The 26288-nt window shown below is 37.8% G+C and overlaps 1 protein-coding gene across 4 annotated transcripts; it reads right to left on the bottom strand.

The window, feature by feature from the left end:
* Positions 1-19: 19 nt before the first annotated feature.
* prmt1 (protein arginine methyltransferase 1) lies at positions 20-26288 on the bottom strand. Of its 4 annotated transcripts, none has more exons than XM_015374684.1 (11): positions 25774-26288; positions 25488-25577; positions 19507-19752; positions 16775-16930; positions 12970-13033; positions 11825-11967; positions 11443-11530; positions 10198-10313; positions 5632-5782; positions 2626-2747; positions 20-2199 (listed from the first exon to the last, which is right to left on the bottom strand). In XM_015374684.1, the coding sequence occupies exons 2-11, from the start codon at positions 25554-25556 to the stop codon at positions 2116-2118; spliced, it is 1239 nt and encodes a 412-aa protein (XP_015230170.1). In that variant the 5' UTR covers positions 25557-25577; positions 25774-26288; the 3' UTR covers positions 20-2115. The 4 variants fall into 4 exon arrangements, with proteins under 4 accessions (XP_015230170.1, XP_015230172.1, XP_015230171.1 ...); XM_015374686.1 differs by having other exon boundaries at positions 19507-19749; XM_015374685.1 differs by having other exon boundaries at positions 25488-25562.

Genomic DNA, 26288 nt, shown 5'->3' with positions numbered 1-26288 from the left:
TAAAAAAGAAATTGGAAGATTTTTATTGAAGCACTCTTTTCAAATTACTATGAAATGCTAATGGAATTATAGAATATAGAATTAAAACTCAAACCTCTTATTTTAATTCCAGCCGTGCTGTGATCTTACTCGTCATCCTCTGTCATCATCACGGTGCCCTGTGGTGAAGAGCAATGTCATCCATTTTTAAAAGCCAACTCTGTGAAAATTGAGTGAGCAACACCCTCAAATAATGTACATTCACTTTTTTAATGAAAGAATAGTGTTGGCAACAGCCTTATTAAGATCACAGGTAAATTGGGAACAATGCAGAGCCTAAAGATAGGGAGTGTATAAACTACAAGTAGCCTGGTTATTGTTTCATCATCTCACCATGCATTAGTAGTACAGAAGCTGCTTATAATGTTTAATTTTTCTGTGTTTGTCCTAAAATAAGTTTGAAGTTTGTAAAATGCTGCATTTTCTCCGTAGTTCCTCAGGATGATTTGGACGAAAATGGTAAAAAGAAGGCTTGGTTCACATTTTAACTAAAACTTAGGGTCAGAACTAAAAAAGAAATGTGAAAAGACAATTACAGCAGAAAAAGTATTGAACAAGTTATTTCTTTATACGTACAGTAGTAATATATTTTGCAGGCTATTAAAAGTAGCCACCCATGTAAGCCGTATGAGGGAGTCAACGCAAATACATTTGTAAATTATGTATGATATAAAATAAAGGATAAAAAAACTGAAACACAAGGTCTTTTTTTAGAGGGCCAAAAAAAAAAGTTTCTTTTTAGGATCCTACCAACATTCCTGATGGATAAGTCAAAGGATTTGAGTGCACAGAGCTTTTTGAAGGGCACAGGCGGAAAGAAAAAAAATAGCATCCTCAAAACTTTAGAGGTCACTTTAGCACCCATTTTGGCTGCCATGGAGACAGGATGGCATGCCTGCTGCCTCTAAAGAGGAGCATTCAACAACTGACCCATGTGCATGCATGAGGCAAGACTGAAATGGAGAAGACCCACAGAAAGAGCTGGAAACTAAAACACATCATGAAAATATTATGCACTTTGATCGACTCCACTGCTGAAGGAATAGCACTTCTAGACCCTTTAACATTAGAGGAGACCAAACCAATTTGGATACTTTGTATGGATTACTTGCAATTTACCAACATCTGGGATTACTTGCATGTTGAGGGACGCACATATTTAAAAGGTTGGCTTATACATGTAGTGGCTAGGGAGGTCAGGGTTCATCCCCTAACCGGGAGGTTGCTGATTGAGCCTCTGCTTGGGGAAGATGACTGAGGCCATTTGGTGCTCAGAGATGGCAGCTGGTATAACAGCCCTGCTTGATGCTTACCACCATCAGGGTGAATTTGTGTATGAATAAACGTAGTGCTTTATAGCGCTTGATAAAGCATTATAAAAGTACAGGCAACTTACAAATATGCATTTTTCTAAAGTTGTGATAAAGAAGTGACATCAGAGATGGTACAACCCTAAACCGCAAATAAACATTAAAATGAGCCACAATGTCAATTTGGTCACTATATACTGCACCCTCACAAAGGCAGGAAGGGAAATTGTACAAACTGTTCAGTGTACATCTGTTTGTCCTTGGCTGTAATGTTCAGTTACTGAACAGTTACTAAACTTACACAAATAGTTGCAATTCAGTCATTCCCTACCTTACTGCACATAACATGACAAAATTACATCAATCTAATGATGTAATTTACTGTTTGTTCATAACTGAATGTGGGAAAAAAGCAGTAACCCATCCAAATTATAAACAAATACGGACCACAATCCACAGGTACATCACTCCACCTCACATCATCACACAGCTATTAAGAACATTCATTGGTGCTAGAAATATTACTGAACTGCTTGTTTTACATTCAGAATTATTTTAACAGTCTGCAAAAACGATTTCCTGCTCTCATTACACAACAAAGCAACACTTTTACTGTTATTGCAGGAGTAACATCATCTTGATCTGGTCTTTGGCCTGTTCTGTTGCTGCGGACCCTCCTTTTCCTCCTGCTGTGAGTTGGTTTGTGCTAAGGAGTATGTTCATCTTCCTCCTCTGTGTTAAACTTTGTCGGCCAACGCTCTCCACTCTAATGCATTTTGTAGTCCTGAGAGATCGCTGCCTCACACAGTTGCCCTTTGAAATCCAGTTCAAAAGTGAAGTCCAAGTCACGCTGTGGGTGAGCATGAAAAGAGACAAAAGAGAGCGAGTTTTTCAGTCAAACTGAGACAACAACCGATCAAACACTCAGCAAAGAGCACAAAAGATTTCAGGCCTTAGGCAGAACAATTAGGCTATATGTTTTGACCAAACAGCAGGACGTCAGAGCTTTTACATTTGGAAACAGGAGAAGGTAAACACTGCCTCTCTGTTCCTTAAAGGGTGGAGAGGACACTGACAAGGTCAACATTAAAACCTGCTGTTTGTTCAAGGCGCCGCAGTGCTGCTGCACCAAAACCTAGAGGAGAAAACAACCTGCAGTGTGCAGACTGTACAGGGAATGGGTGATTGCTTTAACAGCACCTCTAATATTGATCGAAAAGGGCATGCATTTTTTCTAACTCATACAATATAACCATTAGATATACATTGAACTCACAATATTTTTCTCATTGGGCTTCATTGTAAAGCTGCCAGTAATTTCTTCGCCTCTTCGGACTGTCAGATAATCCTCCAGGTAAAAAACGGTCTGCTTCCAGTGGGTGTGGGGAGCATCTGGAGCTGCAGAACACAAACAAAAGCACTTCTGCAACATTAATCAGATATCTCAGTTATAATTGGTTAGTGAACAGTCTATTGTAGCAGGTGAATAATAAAAACCTCCTCAACTCTCAGTAGTTTTCTGAAGCTTTGCAGCAGGGGTTTGAGCTTCTTCACACACATTATTATTTTTTGGAAGGAAAATATGCATACATTTTAACAATTTTATATTTTGTAAGCTCCTGTTTCCTAAAACATAGAATTGAAACACATGAAAGTCATCAGTCATTAGAAAATAGGTCAAATAAAAGAATGTCAACAATGAAACACTAATAAGACTGTTGATATATTACTCATCTTAACAACTAAATGGTTTGCATACATACATACATGCAGCTCAAGAAGTTATTTCAAACATATCAAACAATTAAGACAGGGTTTATACAGGAATAAATAACTCTAACTTAATACTTAACCCTGGACAGTAGATCCTAAAGCAGGGGGGGAATTCCAAGACCCGCAAAACAAAACCAATTTACCAGAAAAGTATCTTTTATCAGAAAGAGAATCCAAATGAGGTAATGATTTGATAGTAGTGGCCCAAAGACGGCTGAAGAAAGGCGGATGTATGGATGGTTTTAAAAGTTTCTATTGTAGAAATAATTTTCTTGGATCTGAACTGCAACATGAAACCTCCACAGAGAAATCAATCATGTAAGGCAGTTACAGCAGCAATGTTTAACTAAAGCATTATGACTAACTAAAAACCGAGGTGCTGTCATGAATTTCTTTTGGGGAAAAAGGGTTCATTACCTTTAGTTACAAACGTATGTTTGTACTGAATATTTAAATATGACATCGAATAAATATGCTGGTTTTTTTTGTCTTATGATATAATTCATAATTGTTTTTTTTATTATTGAACTCAGATGGTTTCTGAAAGTATTTTAGAAAAGTGTTCAAAATAATTTTTTTCTAGCAAAGCTTATGAACAGTAATAACCACATTTTTTATTTTGTCTACTTCAAAACGCAACACTAGTGGATTTTATTGGGTTTTTAAGGTGCAGATGAACACAAAGCAGAGCATTATTATGAAGTGATTGATATATCTGTTTTTTTTATTATTTAAATAGAATACAGAGTCATTTCATTAGGTCGAACATGTGTGTTTTTATATATAGAAATTACTTAAAATTTCCTGTTTTTCACCGCAGTGGTTTGTTGGAGATCATAAGTGAACTTAATCCATCATCAAGACCAAGAAACCCAGCAGACAGGTCAGGGGGAAAGCTGAGGAGAATCTTAAATCAGACTCAGATTTCTATAGCTTTGAATAACCTATGCTGCCTTCTATCTGCTTGTACTCTGTGCAGGAAGACAGAGGAGATGTGGCCAACACTTAATGCCATCTGCATTAAAACATGTAAGTTTACTCCAGAGTCCTGACAGTCACTGATGACTTCAGAGAGCTTTTAAAGGACACTCGAATTGAATATCTGCCAGTCTTCCTGGGGCGCCCTGGTTGTTTCGGCTTTAGGGACAACTCTCTTTAAGTTATTAGATAAAAGGAGCTGCCAGTCAGTTTGACAGCAGGACTGGCTCAGCTCACATTATTTAGGGATGGTTCCAAACAGATGCTGAGAAAAGAGGTCTGCTTCTTGCGCAAATGCAACCGATGACATGGCATTCCATTGACAGGCCTGAGATGGAGTGTTTGACCTCCTCATAGATTGTTTTCCTCGGCTGAGATCAAAAGTCTGATGCAGTTTGCTTTCAGGGTTTCTCTCTTGACACTCTGTGTGTAAAACTTTGATCTCTATCTTAAAGATTTTTGGCAGGTTAGTCTTCACATCTGACCCTGGGAAAATGGTTGACAAACATGTTCACAGAAAATCAATAGGGAAGTGAAGAGACAGAAAAGAAAATCTGACGTTAGAAAAGGAAGAGTTAAATTCTTTGTGTTGAAGATGAAAGGTCTCTTTGAGGGTTATTTTAGGACAAGAAGAGGATTTGTGATTATTTCCGGTAAAGGAGTGGCGGCCTAATTGTTAGGGCATAGGGCTTAGCATCCTAAGGTTGTGAGTTCAAAACCCACTCCCACAGAGCGCCACTCTGGCTCCCTGAGCAAAAGACCCAATATGCACCCTGACAGTGCACAATTGCAGTCCACTGCTCCCCAAGCGGATGGGTTAAATGCAGAGAGTGAATTCGTTGCACTGTACTTGTGACAGTGTAATGACAATAAAAATGCTGGAAGAGTCACTTTTTAAAGAAATCTAATCGTCTTTGTTTACATCAGCCACTAGAGGTCAGTCACACACCGGTTTTGATGAAGCGATTTTACTTTTAACTCCAATACAAAAAAGAAAGACCTTTGAGCTTCTCTGTTAATAGACTACTTCAATTTATAAGCACAGCCAGGACCTCTTAACTACATCATAATATAACCTAGATTTTTTTTTTTTTTGTTTCATAGCTGGAATAATCAGCTGTGTGGCCCTCCATCCATCCATCACTCCATCCATCCAGGCATCTTAACGCTGGTATCCGGGATCTCGTTCTTTCGGTCATGACCAAAAGCTCACGACCATAGATGAGGGGTTGTAACATAGATCGATTGGTAAATTGAGAGCTTTGCCTTTTGGCTCAGCTCTCTCTTCACCACAATGGACCGGTACTGTCTGGCCAAAGGTTTTATTCGTGACATTTTGATCTCTGAATGTCTTTTGACGTCAGAGAGTAGAATTTCCTCACTACACCCAATGTTGATGTTCTGCAGCCTTACATTTAACAGATTCATAATCCGTTCAGATGAAAAATCATTGTTTGGAAGAAGAATCTTTGATGTTTGCAGATTCCATCCTACACACATTGCATGTTTAGAGGAATAGTTGAGCTCTTACCTGTGGAAAATCCAGTCTTTTTGTGACACTTGGTAAACTCGATCTTAAAGAAGGTGACAAGTGCATGGATGTAGTCGTTCCTCTGGATTTGCAAGGAGAACGCTGAGGTGAACGAGAGATCCTCTGGTTTCACTGTGTAGATGTCAACCTCCTAAAAAATGGATTTCTAAAATCAGCAAAGATACAGAACTTCTTCTGCAGCTCTTTTCTAAACATCTCTGTCTGAATTTTCCTTAGAAACTGAGAACAGTATGACTATAATATTTCACATTGGAATTCTGTTCAGCAGAAATATTCTTGAACTCAAGATTAATTTATATTAAAACCAAAACTTCAATATTTTGGGGGGATTTTATGCAGCAGAACAAAAAACACCAAACTGGAAAAACTGCTTTTCAAAATGTTTACCTCCAAAATTTGGACAATGTGCTACGTATTCATCCTTCTTTCATCTGCATGTGCATTTTTTTTTGAAGAGGTTAAGTCTTTTCCAAAATGTGCAAAAATCCTCCACTATACCTTTTAGATGTGTATCTCTTTTGTCAAAAGACGAAATGACGATTATAAATAGACACCAAAAAAACTATGTTTCTGTTTATTTTATCTGGTGATTTTTAAAGATCATGAAGAAAATATTTCACACTCTGGTTACTGTAAATAATTATGTTATCCCAGCATAGAGAGGACATGGAACGTTTTTAATCTTTCCAAGGCCTGCACTGCAGTGCTGGGTTTCTGATATATCAGTGCCTCACTTCTAAAGCTTTCATTAGTGCAGAGAAAACATTTACTGTAGAGGAACAAGCCTTATAGCTGCTGGCAATTAAAATCGATGCACAATTATTTGGTCCTAGCTGTAAATGTTAGAAAATGTATTTATTTTACTGTACAGTATATCTGATTGGGAAAAGAAAAACCAATGGTCATATTTAAAGGTCTATTTATTTTTCTTAAGTAATTCTTGACAGACTAAAATGACAAAACATGAGGGCAATTGTTCTAAATTTCTTTCTTTACATTCTTACCCATTTTTCTGAGTTTTAATTCATTGAATCAACGGTTCTCTGTAGAGCTGCAGAGTTCCACCACTCTTAGAAGGTCAAGCAGTGACCGTTTAAAGATGGAGCAGAAAGCAATAAGGATTGTTTTTCTATCACACAGGAGACTGATAAAAGTCAAGGTGTTTTCACGCAGCAAAGATCAGTCAGGATAGAGGGGAGACCAGACAAAAACCTGTAATCAATGTCAGCGATAAGGGGGTTTCGATGAGAACAACTGGGTAGACAGGCAGCTGTTGTCATGCACGGTGCAGCAGCCTTATCAGGGAATAGACATGCACTAAACATCAAGGTCAGACTCATTCCCCAATGTGAACCCTGACAGAAAGCTCATCATTCAGATGTTATTACTTATTAGGTGTATTTAACACCTGGTGCCAGACATGTTCACTAATGATGCTATAATGGTAGATCAATAATGGTAATATTCATTTCTACATACTTAGCTATGCTAGATCCTAAAAAATGGCAAATTATAAATTTCGAGGATGTGAGTTCAAACTTGGCTAAATAGCACATCAAGTTTATTGCTAAAAATCAAGAAATGCTTTAATGAAAAAGATACTCTTTTAGGAGACATACTAGGTGGTAGAAATGTTGACTCTTTTCTTCTGTTCATGCTTTTTGCTTTTTTATCACAATTAAATATTTTAGTTTATGCCGAGGGGCTTAGTCTCAAACACAGATAGGCTGAGCAACTAAAATGACAACGCAAACATTTTTAAATAAATCAAAGAAAAACAAGCTTTGAACAATCCTGGTTAAAACAGCAGATTAAAAATCTTATTGGACTTTTTCTTTTATTTATAGTCTGAATTCACATAGCTAACTTAATAACATCCAAGAACTCATCCAGGATGTGATTTTCAAGAGAGACCTGTTTGAAAATGTCCCTTGACAGCAACTGTTGCTGATGACTGACAATAAGTCCTTTATGACACTCTGAAGGATTTTTGACCCACTGTTTGAAAAAAAACACTTAAATTTATCTACCTTTTTTAGGTAATCAACTGTAATGATTTTTTTTTTAATGTCAGGTCATATCATTATAAACAGATTTAAAAGTTTTACTGTAGCTTTCATTATTTTGGAGCTGTAACCCTCAGAGTTTTAAACCTACAGTGAAGTCACGAAATGACTTAAAACACTCATCAACAACATCAGTAGTTTCATAAAAAGAGCAGAGATAATAGTTTCATTAAAGCTTCTGGCCGTGTATTTACCACCACTGTAATTCCCTGGAGTCAAAAAGAAATCTGGCATGCCTGTGGCTATTGTAATTAATAATTATAGATGGAAAGAAGCAATTATTTCTTTACATACAGTGGCAGTTCCCAGTCAAACACCAGCCGAATGGCAGCCTACTCCCCTGCGACTCCCAGCCATATCCCCTCCAACTTCCAGCCACTGGCCTTCTCCTGGGCATGCATTTTTTTTTTAACTCTGACTGCCCCCTTTAATTGAATTACAGTGTCTGACCAGGAGAAGACACTCCTTGTTGCATCTTAATGTCCAAAAATCATGACAGAAAGAATATTTTAGTACAAAGATTGAAAAGGAGGATTGGCAGAAGGACCAGCCAAGGGCCCATCAAGGAAAGCAGGGAAATTTTGAATGGCTTCTACAATAGGGCAATTTCTTATAGATAGCTCTTTATGTCAATGAATACTAAATATATTTTTGTATATTGCTGTTTAAAGGCTTGTTAAAGATTCAGGATTCATATTAGAAAAATGTTCAACCCTTTCTTTTTTCTTATATATATATATATATATATATATATATATATATATATATATANTATATATATATATATATATATATATATATATATATATATATATATATATATACTGTATGATTGTTATGTTAGGTGCCATCAAGGTCAAAGCCTTTGACTCAAAGGCTTTAAAACGGCCAGAAATCTTTTTTGATCTTTATCGTTTATGTTTACAGTTACCTTTTAAGCAGTTAGTAAAATTGCTTAAAAGTAATCAGAAGAAATAAACTTAAATGTTAAATGAATTAATGTTAGCTTTATCACAGAACAGTTTGGTTTTAGCCTGAGAAAAAAATACCTGCTGGCCTCCCTTTGCCAGCCTGTAAATTTATTTATACTCATGGCTCTTAGTCAGCTGGTATCGTAATGTTATTCTGACAGAAAAAAGAACAGTACGACATCTTTAAAAGGCGGGGACCCTTAAGATCGTTCTTTTTTTACTAACTATGGTGGCTTTCAAGGAAAAATGCATCACAGCACATTCACAGATTTTTGCAGCCATACAATTATATAAAGCTCAGAAAATCTAATGAAAAATGTTGAACTGCTGAGAAGAAAGCTTTCAGAAGCAGCAGGGGTCAGTGTTTCTGCACATACAGGAAACTTCTTGACACTGGTGTGTAAAAGGGTAGCAAAGTAGACATATAATATAGACATCAAGAACAGATTGAGTCACAGGAGGAAGAATCTGGATTTGACTCACAGAAGGCGCCTTTGGATCTTTCAAGGCATTTTTAAAAACAGATTTTAAGAAAAGCTCCTGCTGACAGTAATGCATCCTGAGAATACTCGCATATGACGCTGCCTGTTGTCTTAGAAAGTAGATCCACTCATAGTTTTCTATATAAACACCTCCATGAGGAAACAATAGGATCAAAACATCCCTCAGGAGCAAATTTGCCAGACTTTAAAGCAGCAGCTTGGTGACGGATGATTCATTTTCCAGCATGATGCAGCATCGTATCACAAAGTAAAGGTGATGAAGAAGCAGCTTTAAAACAGGATTAAAATAAAAAAAATGTTCAGTCTATAGCAAGAAACTCCCCAGGTATGCAAATCATCCCATAAACCTGGATATGTTTCCTCATAAAAGCATCTAAAACATATTAAATGTCATAGAAATGTCTAAAAAATTGGTCTAAATACAATCAGGCTGTAAAGTTGTAACAATATTTCTCCAAAGTCTTTTGCTCTAATTTTACAAAAAACTACAAAAAAAGGGTGATGTCATATTTGAGCTTCAATATTTAAGCTGTTTAAAAACAATACGCCTGTGCAACCTTTCAATCAGGTCTGAAGTAGGTTTTAAAAAACAGATTTACAGGCTTTTATGGCACTGCTTCTTTCTAATTATTAACAACAAATAGTCCATGTGTGCTGCTCCTGATAAATAACATGTAATAAAGATGCCTGTTGTGAAATATGCCACCGGAGAGAGCATCATTGCTTATCTCTGTCTCAAATTGTTGTGCAGCTTTGGTCATGTTAGGATTCATTTATTAAAATTGACAGTTAATAAAGATAAAATGCAAAGTGAAAGCAGAAATTGAAATAGCATCCTGTTGCATTTTTATTTTTGGTGTTCCTCCACAAAATGATCTGAAAACAAAAAGTCTGAAGGCGTCCTGATCCCACGTGGCAAACAATACATATTTCAATCTAAATCTTCATCTACATTCTAATGCCCAAAACTATTTACCGTGAGAATTTAGCCATCATATTACCCACCTTGACCAGGCAGGAGGTGGTCACCACCTGTTTGGGGTCCACCACGTCCACCAGGGGCTCCTTCATTGCCACGTTGCGGATGCAGGTCATGTCAAAGCCATACACATTCTCCCACCCTGTTAAAGACAGAGTTATTTACACAGCATGTTTTCACTTGCTGTGTTTAGCTTTTATTGCAAACACATGAACTCATTTTGTTCTGGCTCCAGAAATAACCAAGTGAGAAGAGAAGAAGGAGGAGGAATCCCTGGTTGAGGCTCCATGAGTCATATGATCTACGACCCCTCAGATACACCCCCAAATATTCAGAATGATTAAGTGTGTTGCACTAAAAGTCATATTTTGTTAGGCAACACGTTTTTATTATGAGCCTTATTAAAGTCAGACTTCAATCCTGGGTGGCAAATCCACGTTGCCTGAGTTACGTAAATCATCCTATACATTATTCATACAGGCTCTTACGATAAATATGTGAGCAAGCAGCTCTGTGATGACCCAAAAGGCGTGCCCAACATGAGTGCCTAGGATGACAGGTTATGATGAACAGGTCAGAAAAGGCCAGAGGACTTTTAAGATTTAGTATATTTGCATTTCTTTCTGTGGGCTTATGTGAGAGTCTGTGCAGCCAAGAGGAGCAGCATGATCACCACAGGCTCTTAGGATACAGAAATCCTTTAAGGGACCACTGTTTAGTCAGCATAAAGGTTTTTTCTCAGGCACATTGCCAGGGGGATAAATGTTTACAGTCATTATGACTCACACCTCAGAGTGAGACATTTGACTTTTCAGAATCACAGCAGATCACAGTGAAGTCACCAAACTTCACAAGGAGACTCTTCAGGGCTTAGGGCCACATGACTTTTCTCTGACTACCCAGCAGGGCACATGTGAGACCTTCAGCTCTTGTTTATCTGACTGCTGCATTCTGGAAAACAAACAAACACATTGGCGGTGCTGCTCTTGTGTTTTGTGATTCTCCTCCAATAAACTCACCCACAGTCCTCCTGGGCAGGTCTGGGTGGGATCAGTGATGGAGGGTATTTTTGATCTATGATGTCAGTTATTGCCTCCAGTCTTGAGCCCAAGAGATGGTTCTGAATGAGAACCACAACCATGCTTTTTCTAAAGGTGTCCATTCATCATCCAGCTGTTTTTAAAGTCACATAGAGCCACAAAGGTCACACAAAACTCAGGAAGCATGAGGTGAAACTTTAGATTACATACAAACTTGAATGATGCACTTACAATGTATTTTGAAGTCCTTGTATTGCCTGTCTTCAATGGCCAGCACATACAAGGAGGCGCGGTCAGGAAACATCAAGCCACCAGCCTTCTGTTTAAAAAAAAAAAAAGAGAAAATGAAACAAATGACTTAGAAAATACAGAATGAAATAATCAAAGTTGAACTGAAAACTTGGACAGAACCAAAAATCCAGATCAACAGATAACGATAATACCTCCCCAACATCCCCAATTAAAAAGCTAAATATTTAACAATAGGCTGTGAATCATTCATTCAAAATGTTATTACATAACAGCTGATTGAGCTTGGCTGGATTTTACTCCCACTGCATCAAAATAAGATGCATTTTCTTCTAAAAACACTTAGACAACCTGGGTGTCGTACCAGCCACTTGTCCCTTGCAAAGATGACGGTGTTGAGCATGGATTCGTAGAACAAACAGTACCCCATCCATTCTGATATAATGATGTCCACCTTCTCGACAGGAAGCTCCACCTCCTCCACCTTCCCTTTGAATATGGTGACAACTGAAACACACAGAACAAATGCAATAATCAGAAACCATAATGCACATACAGCACAGAATCACTGATTGTTAGAGACTGGCCATAACAGAGGTCGAACTAGAGCCTTTGGTATTTTGAAAGAGTTTTTGTACATACAGAATAACAATTAACAGAGTGGGTGGGAAAAACACTTCCACAGCAGCTCTGATGAAGCACCAATTGAATCTGGCTCAGTAGGGGACTTCAGTGGATTGGATCTTTGCTCTACTGGAAAATAATTGACTTCAGATTCTGCCTCAGTGAGAAGTTACTATAGTTCTTTTGTTGAAACAAGCGACTGCCACAATGACATGTGAGCCATGCTCTCCGATTGCTTCCAGCTCCTTCACTGTCCAACACACTGCAAACACTGCTCATATTTTCTAAATGACAGCAGTGCATTTGGTATTCATAGGTATACAGATAGGACATTTGCTGGCAGCACAGTTTATGAAGCTATTAGTTTGTTGCTGTGGGGCTAGTGGCTTTGCAGGAAATTAGTTTTTTGTTGTTGTTGCAGGACTTCAGAGATTAAACTCCTTTGCATACATTTAAAAAAACACCCCATTGCAAACTGATGCATCCAAGAAAAACAGAGCAAAGGTGAAACACAAAAACTTCTTTTTTTTATGAATTCACATCGACTGGGATTACACTCTGTCTGCTTTTAAATTTCATCTTCCTACTTTCTATTCCTGCTTTCTTTCATTCCCTTTTTATGACAATCATTTTATCTAATGCTCCCTTAACCATAATTACACAAAAATGTCTTTCCTAACAAAGCTATAGAGGTGTAATTGTTTAATATAAATGTTATTTACAGGTCTTTATTTCAGTAACTTATTTAAGAAAGTAAAGTTTGTTTCAGATTAGAATAATAAGGTACTTTCTACTACCCTAAAAACTGCGTATTGCAGTTTTAGGGCTTTTTCCACTTGTGCTCAGTGTCATCAGGAGGCACCGAGGAACAGCTGCAGCTCTTACCGCTGTCAAGGTGGTTGGACTTGATGATCCTTTCTGAGTACTCTGATATGCTGGAACATTCAATCTGTTGAATACATGAACATAAGAAGATGTTTAAAGCAACATTCTCTGCATTCACTTTGTTTACGTTTCTGTTCAAGTTTACTGCACTGAACCAAACTGGATCTTTCTTTTATTACTTTTTTGCAGAGTTTGACATGTTTTATATGCAACAAACTGAGGATTGTGCATATTAAATATCTCACCTTTTGATTTAAGTGTGATCTGGTGAGTGATAAAGATATGAAACTCTGGCTATATTTTTTAACAGAGGTCATACATTTTCCCTCTGAGGATGCACACAGATGCATTAGGATCTTGAAGTAGCGCTGCTCTACCCTCTGGTGGTAATTAGCCAAGGACTGTTCAAATGGCTTCTGTTGCCTCTGGTGCTTAATAAATATTACTGCACCAATTAGATTAATAATCAGGAATGCATACATCGTGCTCAAGGTGTTTGCATGTGTTTTTGTACTGCTGAAGTATAAAAATCAGGACAAGAATGTCAGGGCTTCTGAATATTTCCTCATCTCCATTTCTTACTAAATCTCACTTGAAAGAGATGGATATCTGGTATGAATCCATTAGGCTCTCGCTTCAGTAACCTGGAGACATGATGACAGAAGCATTCTATTACACGTTTCTTTTAGAGATACTTAACAAGTGCCAGGAAGAGTCACTGTCACTGTGGTCAAGCCTGAAAGGTCCCACTCATGATGAATGAATCAGTGCAGAGAAGTAGCAAGTGCATGTTTCTAACTTTGCCCTGATGTCATGCCTCCCTTCTATCTGGGCTATTAACATTCGACTCAGTCTTAATACAGTTCAGAAGAGAGAAGTAATTACTGATCTTACTTACAGATATTTCAGCTTAATTTCTTTGAAATAACTCGAGTTAATTATTTAAATTTTATAAGATTAACTTGAGTAATTTCACAGAAAATAACTTTTAGGTTTCTACCATCTTCAAATCCTTGTTTTGTCAAAAAGACTCAAGCAAACAACACTAAGAAAAGAAATGGGTGATGGGTGAAATGAATTACAAAGTTCTTGCTGGTTTAATGAAATCAAAAGTGCAACAGAAACAAAATCCAAGAAACCAAAAAACAAGGGGAAAACACACGAGGAGCCTTGGAAAGACAAGAATCCAGCACTGAAAAACTGCACAGGGAGAGTATTGCTGAGTTTGAATTCATGGGCTGCTTCCTCCGAAGGCCAGATTCGTAGGCTGATTACGTAACAGCGAGGCGCCGAGGTCGGTTCGGATTGCAAGACTCATTTTACAGTTGACAAATACATCTTTCTTTTTGCCCATTTTGAAGGACAAGTCCTGTGTATCCTATGTAGCCTTCCATCCAAGAAAGCTGGCATTTCCGTGCTCAGGGGAAAAAGGTACTTGGCGCCAAACAGTGGTCAGCTTAATATAATGCAAGTATGTGAATAGCATCATCTGAAATTAATTAAAATAGTTATATTAAATGGTTATTGAGTCAGATATGTGGGGGTAATGTTTGGTTTTTGAATTTTTTTTATCTGTCCATGTGTAAATGGGTTAAGCTGTAATTTAAGGACAGATTCTAATATTTATCGGCAGTGTTGGGGACTATAAATCTGATATGATGCAGCTGTTGAAGCTTTTCAAAAATATTATTAACACCCAGAAGAGCAGTGAGAAGTTCAGTATTAATTTTTTTCCCTGCTTTATGTGTCAACTGTTACGGTTTCCAGGCGATGGCGCATACGGCGATAAAAGTCACAGAAGGCTGGACCCGTTTGAATTCACAGCCAAAACTCTTCCGGTCTCCTCATTTTCACGGACCTTGAAGGATCCAGTTCAGATAGACTGGGTCCTTGGAGGATCCAGCCTCGAAATCGAACACACCCTATATATGGGAGACAGAACATATGCTGCGGTAATCAGCTGATATGGAGCAGAAGTGACTAGATGGGAGCTAGGGGAAAGGAGACAGAAACAAGGGGACAACAGAGTAACTCGAAAAAACCAACACAGCTTAAATATAACACTGAATGGAAAATAAACTGAAAATCAACAAAACAGAATGACATAGATAACTGAAAAGTAAAAACTCGAAGTCCAAAGGGGAGAACCGTAACACCTGGTATGGGTGAGATATATTATACGCAACAGGTAAACATTTTTCCTCAGTGTTGAGGCATTAAAAGTAGAACAAAAGTGATTATTTTATATAAAAAATGATTAAAATGTCATGACTGGAAAATGAAGCAGAACATTTCTAAAACTGAAGCTCCTAATGGTCGTGTCCAGTCTGTGGTGGTCTTTTTCTATCAAAGGTAGTTCTAGGAACGAGAGGCATTGAAAATTTTATCAAAACCTGGGCACATTAATAAAGGTAAGGAACAGATCTTTACCACCAAACTACAAGATACTATAGCTTGACTTTCTAAGAGTCCAGTATGGTCCCAGAGCAAACAGGGACCATACTGGTTAATGCTTCATACCACTGAGTGATGCCGTGTGTTGATTGGTGAGATATATTACATCAGTAAAAAATAAAATCTAAAAATTGTAATTCTAAAAGCAAAGCACCGAATAAAAATCATCCAAACATCTACAGTAACAAAATATTTGCTCACAACGTTATTAGTTGCATAACAAAGGTATATACGAAATATGAATCATAGAGCAACAGAAATTCCACAAAGCACAAGAAATAACAACAATCAAAAAATACAAGGGTCATAGAAAAAAAAATTTGTTTAAAGAAATCTGTATTCAGTAGAACCTGATATGGATTATAGAACCAGATTTAGTTTTGTATACACTCTGTGTAAACAAAATGACAATAAAAGTTGTCTAAGTCTGTCTATGTCTTATATCATGGTGATGATGTTCACCTGATTCATTTGTATACGACAAAGAGATTCATAAAACCGGTTTGTGTTAGAATTATTATTGTCAGACTTAAATCTGCCAGGAATCAATAAGACATTTTTACAAAGAGTGCCCAAATAAAAACAACATTTGGCCCTCAGGCTCCATGGAGTTCACTTACTCGTCTGCATTTGTTAAAGATTCAACACTTCATAGCTCAGAGCTTAAAGCTATATCCTTTCAGTTAAAGATGCACTCATTTCTAAAGTCTTCAGTTCATAGGGGTCGACACAACCCAGTCAGATTGAAAGGACTGTGGAAAGCATTTTAAGTTCATAGACAAGGGGCAAAAGACAAGGGCAAAGACCCGAAAAGACGAAGAAGGAAACCAAACCCCAGGCTTTAGGTAAAGACACTGAAACACCAGAAATGCACCAGCATCTCACAAACAAAAATTCTCTTGGCAGTTCAGACTTAATCACATCTTTCCTGAAGCATGTGAATAGAAGTGGAGTCAAAAAAATAAGCTCCACATGATCACCTCAAGCTGAGGGGGAGTATGCACCATTTATTTTCAGACATGCCTTGAGTCAAAATTACTTCTGCTAATAAACAGAACACTGGCACAGGGAATATTCTTGGATCACAGCCTGTTCAGGAACCTGAATACTTTTATTAGCTGCAAATCAGTCAAAGAAAGCTCTAAAATGTGCAACAAGGTCTGATATAGCAAACCTGCTGTCTATGTAAAAGCAATTCAGGAATATACAGTAACGGTTTAGTATCATGGTTTTCTTTGACTCCTACTGAAAACCTAATGACTAACATTAAGTGAGTTGGTTACTTAATGCTCAGTCATAGGATCAGATCCAACGGTATTAGAGGATGATGACAGACAAGAACATATCTTACCCCGTAGACGTGCTTTGCTCCTGCTTTGGCTGCAAACATGGAGAGGATCCCAGTCCCACTTCCAACATCCAACACTATTTTATCCTTGAAGATGTGCTTGTTGTGATACATGGAGTTTCTGTAGGTTAGTGTCCTCACCTCATCCTTCAGCATTTCCTGAATTTTGTAAAACAACATACAGTAAGTAATGTATTACTGTTTGAAACCTTAAAGGGGGGGGGGGGGCTTTGCTTCAAACTGAAGATGTCCATTGGGTCTGTGAAGGCTGGATTTGCTGATGTACAGCAGAGCACTTAGAAATAACACACAGCTTTCAGCTAATCTCTATCTGTTTCCTCCCAGCTGTGTGCTTCACTTAAATCCATATTTAATGTATCTGGATGTGCACTAGAGCCAGCAGGTTCAGCCTTTGTGCTCCTCTATTGTGTTTGAGATGGCACTGATGCGAAGAGACTATGCCGAAGTGACAAAAATATATGTGACCTACATTCCTAAAATATAAAACCAAATCATGTTACAGGTCACAGAAGGAACAAAGTCTTATTTCCGCTTGCTTCACAACTCCCTGTTCTCACTTTGAGGAATAAAACTGAAGAATATCAGCAGGAAGAGGATCTGAGATTAGCAGAGAAAGAGAGGAATATGTGTGATATACATACAATGGTTACAATGCATGAAATAAATGAATATAGAAGGAGGAGTGGAGAACTACTGGTTAGACCAGGGGGGCTTGCATTTTTGAAAACTGCAAGAACCCAATTAAAACCACAGCCTGCGTTCCTGAGCGAGACCCCATTGCAAGGCTCCAAATTGCAATGACAAAATAAAGGTTACTCTTACAATAAGGTTTGGTTAGTTCATATGTTTTAGAAATGATCTGGCTATGTTATCCTTCTTTTATCAAATACATAAAGAGTATTATAGAGAACACATCTCATCTTGACTCAGCAGACGCTCAACAAGGATAAATTCCAGTACTCAACAGAACCTTTCCCACAGGAAAGGTGAAGATTTCCTGCCTTTTAAAGTGGCTGCGCTGCTATAACCTCAACCATCTCTAAAACCCTCTCTGTCATAAAGGTCTGAGTTAAAAGCTTCTGAACATAAGAGAGGAGGAGAGGAGGCTGCCAAGAAGATTGACCTTAAGGAGATTATTATTCCTGAATAAGACACGAAAAGGCCTCCTCTGCTGAGGCAAATGTATATTGCTTTACCAACATAAAACCCCAAAAAAGGTTTAAATTATCTTTGTATTTGTTTCTTTTAGATGTCTCAAAATATTATGAGAGAATAAAACTAAACATTTCCAATAAATCAGCATTGCTACTTTTTCTCTCTCTCTACGTTTAAATCAATTCTTACAGCTATTTCTGAGCACTAAATGTTTGCGAATCCATCTCTCAATCCTTTAACTATATTTGATCCAAAGCTGCTTCCTCCCAACTTGATTATTGATTCCTGTAAATGGTAGCATTATCTCCTACAAACCGGCGATAATTTAGGCACAAAACTAAGTAAAGAGGAGGGAGTTATCCGCTAAATGCATTCAATGCCTTAAATATATATTTACATTAACATTATATAAATATGTAAAGATATTCAGAAAATGTCCTAATTATTGTGATATAAGATCTAAAATGTGGCGGATAATGTGTTTTCTCTATACTTGTAAAAATTTGATAGGATTGTTAAATTTCTAATAATGCTTTTGCATTTTGAAAACCAATCAATTGTAATGGCTACACTGTAAATCGTTCTACTCTTAGTAATACCAATAAACGTATATTTTAATCTAATGAATGCAATTTTGAAATGTAAGCCTGAGTCCAACTTAATGCAGAAATATTCGCAAAAGGCCACATCTGCGAAGCCTCACAGTCTTGAAGAGCCATCTGCCACCTAGGCTGCAACGGCATCCAACTGCTTTGTGAGTACCCCCTTCTATGTTTTCATTTTATTTTAAATAGCTTTACAGTTCACTGGGTCCGGCTTTAGCTGAGGGCAGTGAAACAGTTGTCTAAAGGTACTGTACAGGACCTTTACAGATTTCTTCTCTTTCTGCATTTTTGTTCTTACTTTAATGTTTAAGAAAACCTGACTTGAGACACCAAAACTTGTAATAACCTTAAAAAAAAATTGTTTTCAAATAATTATTATTTCACTGCTGGAGACCAGCACCAGCACCCCTCGTGACCCCACTTGGGATAAGCATGTTTGAAAATGGATGGATGGATGGATAATAATTATTTCATTGTTGAAGCAGCATCGTGTAACTTTTAGCCTCCAGGGGCACTAGTTTGTTTGAGAGCCTGATGCCAGACTTCTTTGGATCTTTAGTTAGAGAATAAGACAAAGCCACATTCACCTTCAACATTATATCCTACAACATAAGAATCAATCATACTATGTCTAAGAGTCATATCTGTTTTGGTCCCTTCGAAAAGTTTTATCTTAATGATGATTATGTAATGGGAGCTCATTCATTGATGGATCTGACTCTCTAGGCACGTTTTTGAGAAGTGCAGCACACATGGAACATCTATACAAACCTTATGTTGCATATTATCTGATTTAAAAAATATATATATATATAAGTTACTTATTGTTGCTTTAAGGAAAATCAACTTAAACCAAATGGGCTGGATGTAACATGGTAATCACTTCCTAAGTGAGGACCTAACTGTGATTAGCCACATTTCTGGTTTCCTATAAGCACTAATGTAAAACTTTACCTCATGAATCCCAAAGTGGGCATATGAGTCAAAGTAGTAGTCTCGTGAAGTCATCTCCTCTGGGCTGTGGAACTTGGCCATCCTGCCACGTCCTGGACAGCTGGGGAGACTTGCAGCATGGGGGGTGTGTGGTGTGAGAGAAGGCCAAGGGGTAGGCTGGACAGAAGGCACCGGCTTGGGCAAGGAAGTCGGCTGCACTGATTGAGAAGGAATAATGCGTACTGGCCGTGGTTGGGTCTGAGGCTGCTTCAAAAAAAGAAACAAAGACAAGTAGTCATTTCATAACGGCAACAACAGTTTATACCAATCAGTTCATCATCATAAAACCCTTTATTACTGACTGAAATCCCCGTGACTTGTGAGAATAAGCAAACATGAAGTCCACCTGTCTGCAGCAGTAGGCAGAACAGGACTATCACCTGTTGGGAAGGTGTCTGAGTTTTTTTGTGAGTGAGAAAGATAGAGAGACGGATAAACAAACAGAGAGTCTGTCTGCGGAGAGCCAACAAACTATTCTGATTTTCTTCTCATTCCAACTACCAGGCATCTAAAAATATATTTGGAAAAACACACATTTGGCAAGATAAATTAGATTTTCTGGTGTTCAGAAGTCTAACAGTTATTAAAAGTGATCTTAAGAACTGTAATTTCTAAGTTTGACATTATTTCTGTCCGGTTATTCCAGTAACTAAAAAATATTAATAAAACGACAATGAATGCAATACTGTAAATAGGGTATGGAGCAGAGAAAGGAAGTGTGTAAGGCTATTGTTACCTTTCCAGGTGGCATAAAAAAACAAATGCCTTTGATGGCTTAAATTATTTAAATGAAAGAATAATAAACTATTTTTGAGAATTATTAATCCTTGTTCAAAGGAGACGTCTCTATACACCTTTTGAGCATTGGATTAAAATGCCTTTAAACTGGGTCAGATATTCTGAGTATCCTTCCAGAAGCTTCTTATAGTGTTTTTTTGGAATTTGGGCCCATGCCTCCTGATAGCACTGTTAGAACTAGGACAGAGTCATAGGCCTCATCACCCATTTTTTCTCTGAGGCTGAAATCTGGGCAAAGTCATGGGGAATTCCAAAATATTGACTCTGTTGTCCTAAAGCCACTTTGTAACTAATCTGGTGGTGTTGTTGGGGTCATAAGGACTCACTGTGTCCTAACTTTCTGGCAGACGTCTTTAGATTTCTGTTCAGTACTTTCACATAATGTTCTTCCCTCATGATTCAGCCTATTTTGTCAAGTGAAACGGTCTCATATATTCCCATAGTGATCGGTATCTTATTTCAGCATCAGGAAACATAGTTGCACAGTGATGTGGAGTAAAGGTGAATAAACACCTTTTATCAATGAATGCATTCATTCATCCATCTATTGTCTATACACACTTGCTCATGCAGGATAATGGGGAGGCTGGAGTTTATCATCAATATAAACAACCATCACAGGACAAACAACCATGTGCAGACACATGCTCACACCTACTGTAAGGACAATTTAGAGAGCCCGGTTAACCTTGCCATCATGTTTTGGACTGTCAGAGAAAGGCAAGTACTGAGAGAGAGCCACACATCCATGTGTGAATTTTTTTTTTTATATATGATCCTAATTGATGTCAAATAGCAAGGGTAAAACCAAAGTAATTAATCTATTAAAACCTCATCAAGATAAAAGCCGCAAAGGATGCTTAGTTCTTAGATTGGTGAGGTTTTCTAAGCTGGAGTCACAGAGCAACATGCAATACCCACGGTTCATTTAAAGCCTTAAATACAGTACTTTAAATACAACTCTGGTAACCTGGCACAACAAAATATGTTTTATTTGAACCAGCCAAAGAATTCGGAACAACCTCGGGAGTCAGCCAAGTCGGACAATCTATTGTGTCTTATTATTTTGTGTGAGCAATTCAAACAAGCTGAGTGGTTTAGTACAGTTAGAGGAAAGCAGTTGGGGAGACAGTTGAGAGGACACAGAAAAGAAAACTGTAGATCCAGTCTGCCTTTGGCCCTGGGAACAGATAAACACATTTGTGCTTCTATTTCTGTGAGGCTTGCTATTTGAGAAGGATGCATCTGTCCCTCCTTCTTCTACAATACAGAGGACACAGTTTTGTCTGTTAAGGTTATACTTGTTAAAATCTAGAAATGATCAACACATGAGTCTAATTTTGAATGAAACAACTGTCATACTTTAGATAATATGTTTTTATGCTGATCTCATCCTTTCATCAGGAAAGCAATCCTCTAAATACAGTACCTTGAAATGGAATTCATAGCACTCAACCTTTTCCTCATTTTGTAACATTACAGACACACTTTTCACCTGGCTTTGCATGAATTTTATGTGATAAATCAACACAAAGTAGCACACATTTAAAAAATACGGAAATGATACCTTTTTTTTTTTTTTTTTTACAATAAATGTGTGATGTGTATTCTTATGCAGGTCACATTGGGTTAACATGCACTGCAATCTCTACATCGAGTCTTTTTTATAACCTGTAACCATTTAGACTTTGAGCTGAACTTTTACTATGCCTTTGAACATATAATTCCACTGTTTTCCTGTATTTAGCTCCATCCCTCTTCACATAGACTCCAAGCTTACTTATATCTGCCAAAGAAAAGGGACTCCAAAGCATTAGGTTGTCACCAGCATTCTCTAGAAGATTGCACCTGAACACACCTCCTATTTTTACAAGTTTGCTGCCCTGCTTTTAATGGCTGTGATCATATCCCTCTATAACAAAAAATATATAGTCTAAAAACATATTTATGGGCATAGAAAACTATAATCTGTGTGGTCAACACTTTCTTCCTCTTTAGCTGTCAATATCTGCACATCCCCAAAGCATCTTTGTTAAAGGTTATAGAGGGTCCCCTATAACATTTCCTATTGCAGATTGAACAGAAACAAGATTTGTTCAATCTCTTCACTATAGGCTGCACAAACTAAGTTTTAAAAAATGGAAACATACATATATATATACTAGCCGCACCGGCTATAAGCTGATACCCACTGAACTGTCCACCATCAAACCAGTTGGTGGTGCTCTATATGTCACCTCTACAGTAGGGATGAACAAGAATGCTATCTCCCGTTAGCTTGCGGAAGTAAGGCAAGGCAATTTTATTTGTATAGCACAATTTCGTACATGGACAATTCAAAATACTTTAGATTGATTAGATAATAAAATAGAACAGGCATCCCCAACCTTGGTCCTTGAGGCCCGCTGTCCTGCAGGTTTTTGAGGTTTCCTTGCTCCAACACAGCTGATTTTAATTGAAAGCTAATTAACAGGCTTTTGGTCTACTGCAATCATTGTAATCAGCTGTGCTAAAGCAGGGAAACCTCTAAAACCTGCAGGACAGCGGGCCTCGAGGACCGAGGTTGGGGATGCCTGAAATAGAAGAAAAATAAAAGCAGAAGAAAAGTAAACACATTTGTAAACCAAATAAAACAATTGGACCACAAAAATCTGAATAAAAGCAAGTAAACCAAACATGATAAAAGCAGGTAAAGAAAAAAATAAAACAGTTGGACCAGAACCTTAAAATAATGACACCTCAGTTAGCAGTTTAACTTCAACAGTCAAAGGCAGTTTTAAACAAATGGGGTTTTAACTTGGGGTTTTTAACTTGAAAACAATCCACTGGACTTCGAAACCAAGTCCAGTGGATTGTTTTTTTTATACTTTTATGGAATTGGACTTAAAAGAGCTCTGACTTTCAGCACCTTTGCAGTTTTTTGGGAATTCGTTCCAGATAAGTGGAGAATAGGAACTACATGCTGCTTCTCCATGTTTGGTTCTAGTTCTGGGTAGACAGAGTAGGCTGGAACTAGAGGACCTGAGTGGTCTGAGAGGTTCATACACTGAGAAAAAAATATATTGAGGCACTGATCGATTCAGTGATTTATAGACTAATAGAAGGATTTTAATGTATATTCTCTGAGCTACAGGAAGCCAATGGAAGGTTTTCAGTACTTTGCTCTACGTAAGAGCATCTAATGAAATATGGGGCATTTTCAGCTCTTTATTTCAGCTCTGCAGGAGTTGCACAGTCTCGTCATTGGTTACACAGCTTTAATACAGCATATAAAAGTTAAAATGTATGAATTTCAAGACATTTGTTCTTTGTAATGCCTGCTGCTTTTGTGCTGAATGAAAATTAGCTCCTTCATTGATTTCGAGCTTTGTATAAACCATGTTTTAAATCATGGGGGGAAAGTAGCGGCTTATTATCCGGAAAGTATGGTACCTTTATTATTTTTAAGCCAAATAAAATAAATTCCAAAAGTATAACTGTTCTAATCGTAGTTTATTGTTGTTTGGGAGAATAATCAATAATTGAAATTAGACAGACCTTCTAAACAGATATGCCCAAAGCAGGTAAGAGCACATTTGGACAAAAAGTATTTTCGTAAAGACTAAAACAAATTTCCTTTCTGCATACAGACACTAAATGTTAGGTTTCTGTTTCTGTTATGTTTTTCTTTTGCTCCTTGTTTTCTAGTGTTTAGTTTTCTTTTCACCATGTTTCTTTATCCTAGTTATTTGATTATTATTTTGTTGTTGTTTTCTTAATAGTTCCTGTCTTCCAGCTTTTGATTTGTTATCCTCTGCTGCCCTCTTGTGTCCTCTTTCTCTTGCTCTGTTTTCTGTTCAGCCCTCACCTGTTTTCAATTCCCTCATTAGCCCTCTCCCTGTCTCTGTCCCCTTTAAAAGCCCTCCCTCTTCAGTTCTTGTTTGCTGGATCCTTGTCTAACCTCTCGTCTAACCCCTGGTCTATCGTCTGTCTGCCTTCCTCGTCTCTTCCTGGTTCCTAGACTTTGGTTTTCCCCTGATGTCTCCTAGGTTCTGGTTCGTGAGTTATTCTTTGTTGGATTTTTTTATTCCTGCCTCAGTGCCTGTGAACCTCCTGCCTCAGTGCCTGTGAACCTTATTAAACCACTTAAATTCACCTCTGCCAACTCGTCACTGCATTTGGGTCCTCCGCAACAAACACAATTTCATGACAGAATGGAAAACCTGGAAGACAGGAACTAATAAGAAAACAACAACAAAATAATAATCAAATAACTAGGATAAAGAAACATGGTGAAAAGAAAACTAAACACTAGAAATCAAGGAGCAAAAGAAAAACATAACAGAAACAGAAACCTAACACTAAACAGTTGTGACAGTAAAGACCACCTCCTTCTTAAACTAGTTAGGGCTGAACATCATATCACAAGCATGTGACTGCCATCAAGAGCAGTTATACTGTTTAAGATAATTTCATAGGAGGGGGGAATTACAAGCTACATAAGACTGACTCTAAGCAAAGGGTGGTTCACATCCAGATAACACCACTCGCCGAAGGTCACATTATAGATTATCTTTAAATGAGCTGTGCCAGCATATTTTAGAAGAGGGGGAAAATACACTTGATCAGTTTCTCTGGAGGTGAATTCTGCTGTTTGTAAAACATCTATACTTTTACTTAGATGGCTTTTAGATCTGCCACCCTCCTCAGGAGCTACTCCATGACTAACAGCAATCCCCTTGACTGGACCGCAAAGTACCGCAGGACCTTGGACAGCGCACGCATTTCCCAGCAGATTGAAGTAGAACGCTGTTCTGCTAATGTCCTACGTTATAAGGTATAGCTACAACAACAAGGTTTTATAGAAATACGACATTCATTTTAAATTACTGAAACCACTGCAAAGCATCTTAAATATGCAAATAATGTGACAATTTATTTTAAATCTGCCAAGACTAGCAGAACATGCCTTTATTAAGATTTTTGCGGAGGGAGAGTCAGTCTGCAGCCAGTCTGATCCCGGACAGTCAGCCCTCAATGATTAGACTGTTGCAACACCTAGGATATACCGCAGGACTCTTGCTGCATTTAACTTTCCGGTTTGAATTAGCAAACGGAGCTCTGCAACATTTGTAAGGATTTTCAAATTCACGGTGTGCACTCACCTCACTACGTTCAGTCTCCGCCATTTTTCTCCCTAGGAGCATGCAGCGCGACGAATGCTTAATTCCCATCAGAGCCTGCACAAATGTAAACTTAAAAGTTGAAAGAAAAGCCTTTCAGTTTTCCACTCTTAGTCTTCTTAGTTCCTCACAGATAAATACCTATCTGTTATTTCCAAAACGGCAATGCTCTGAACGTGCGTTATTATTTTGAAAAAGGCAAATAAAGTTTGCATTGATTAGTTCTGCAAAATCTAAAAAACATTCAGCGGTTATTCAATGTCACTACCTGATGTTGATTCAACGGTGACTTGACGTCAAAATGCCAGCTGGAAAAAGAAAAGTCAAAGAAGTCCCATTAAGCTTAACACCGTTTCTATAAAGTGTGGTGGATTCCATGGAGCAAAAGTTTGAAGAGAAACGGGCGCAGTGACAGAGCAGCAGCATCCTGTCCCATGGCCCGCAGAGCGCACACTGAAATCTTCCCCAAAAAACATAAAAAAAATAAATAAAATAAAGCAGCAGATTCACACCAACAGGATGTTTCTTCTCCAGTTTGATTGATTCCTGCACCGCTACATTGTGTCTAAAAATAGTCCTTGTCGCTGCTGCTTCATGGAGAGCGGAGAAAAGAAAATTAGTCACTGCGTACAGAAATTAGTCGGAGAATTTCTTATCAGCTCGCGTCACAGTTAATGTCATATTTAATGAAACAGAGTCTATCTGAATATCTGCTCCAGATGATCAGCCTCTCCATCGGTGGGTGCAGAAAGTTGCACTGGGTCCACATTTACATCTCCTCTC

Source organism: Cyprinodon variegatus, unplaced genomic scaffold (genome assembly GCF_000732505.1).
Source record: "Cyprinodon variegatus isolate N-32 unplaced genomic scaffold, C_variegatus-1.0 Scaffold108, whole genome shotgun sequence".
Lineage (NCBI taxonomy): Eukaryota > Metazoa > Chordata > Actinopteri > Cyprinodontiformes > Cyprinodontidae > Cyprinodon > Cyprinodon variegatus.
The sequence above is the reverse complement of the archived record's forward strand: the minus strand, read 5'-3'. Positions and strand labels throughout refer to the sequence as shown.

Excerpts from the sequence above, each read along its gene's own strand:
- prmt1 (XM_015374684.1), bottom strand. The coding sequence starts at position 25,556 with ATGGGAATTAAGCATTCGTCGCGCTGCATGCTCCTAGGGAGAAAAATG. Across the intron at positions 13,034-16,774 it reads GAGCAAAGCACGTCTACGGG|ATTGAATGTTCCAGCATATC; the intron begins GTAAGATATGTT and ends TGTATTCAACAG. Across the intron at positions 11,531-11,824 it reads TTGCAAGGGACAAGTGGCTG|AAGGCTGGTGGCTTGATGTT; the intron begins GTACGACACCCA and ends TTTTTTAAACAG.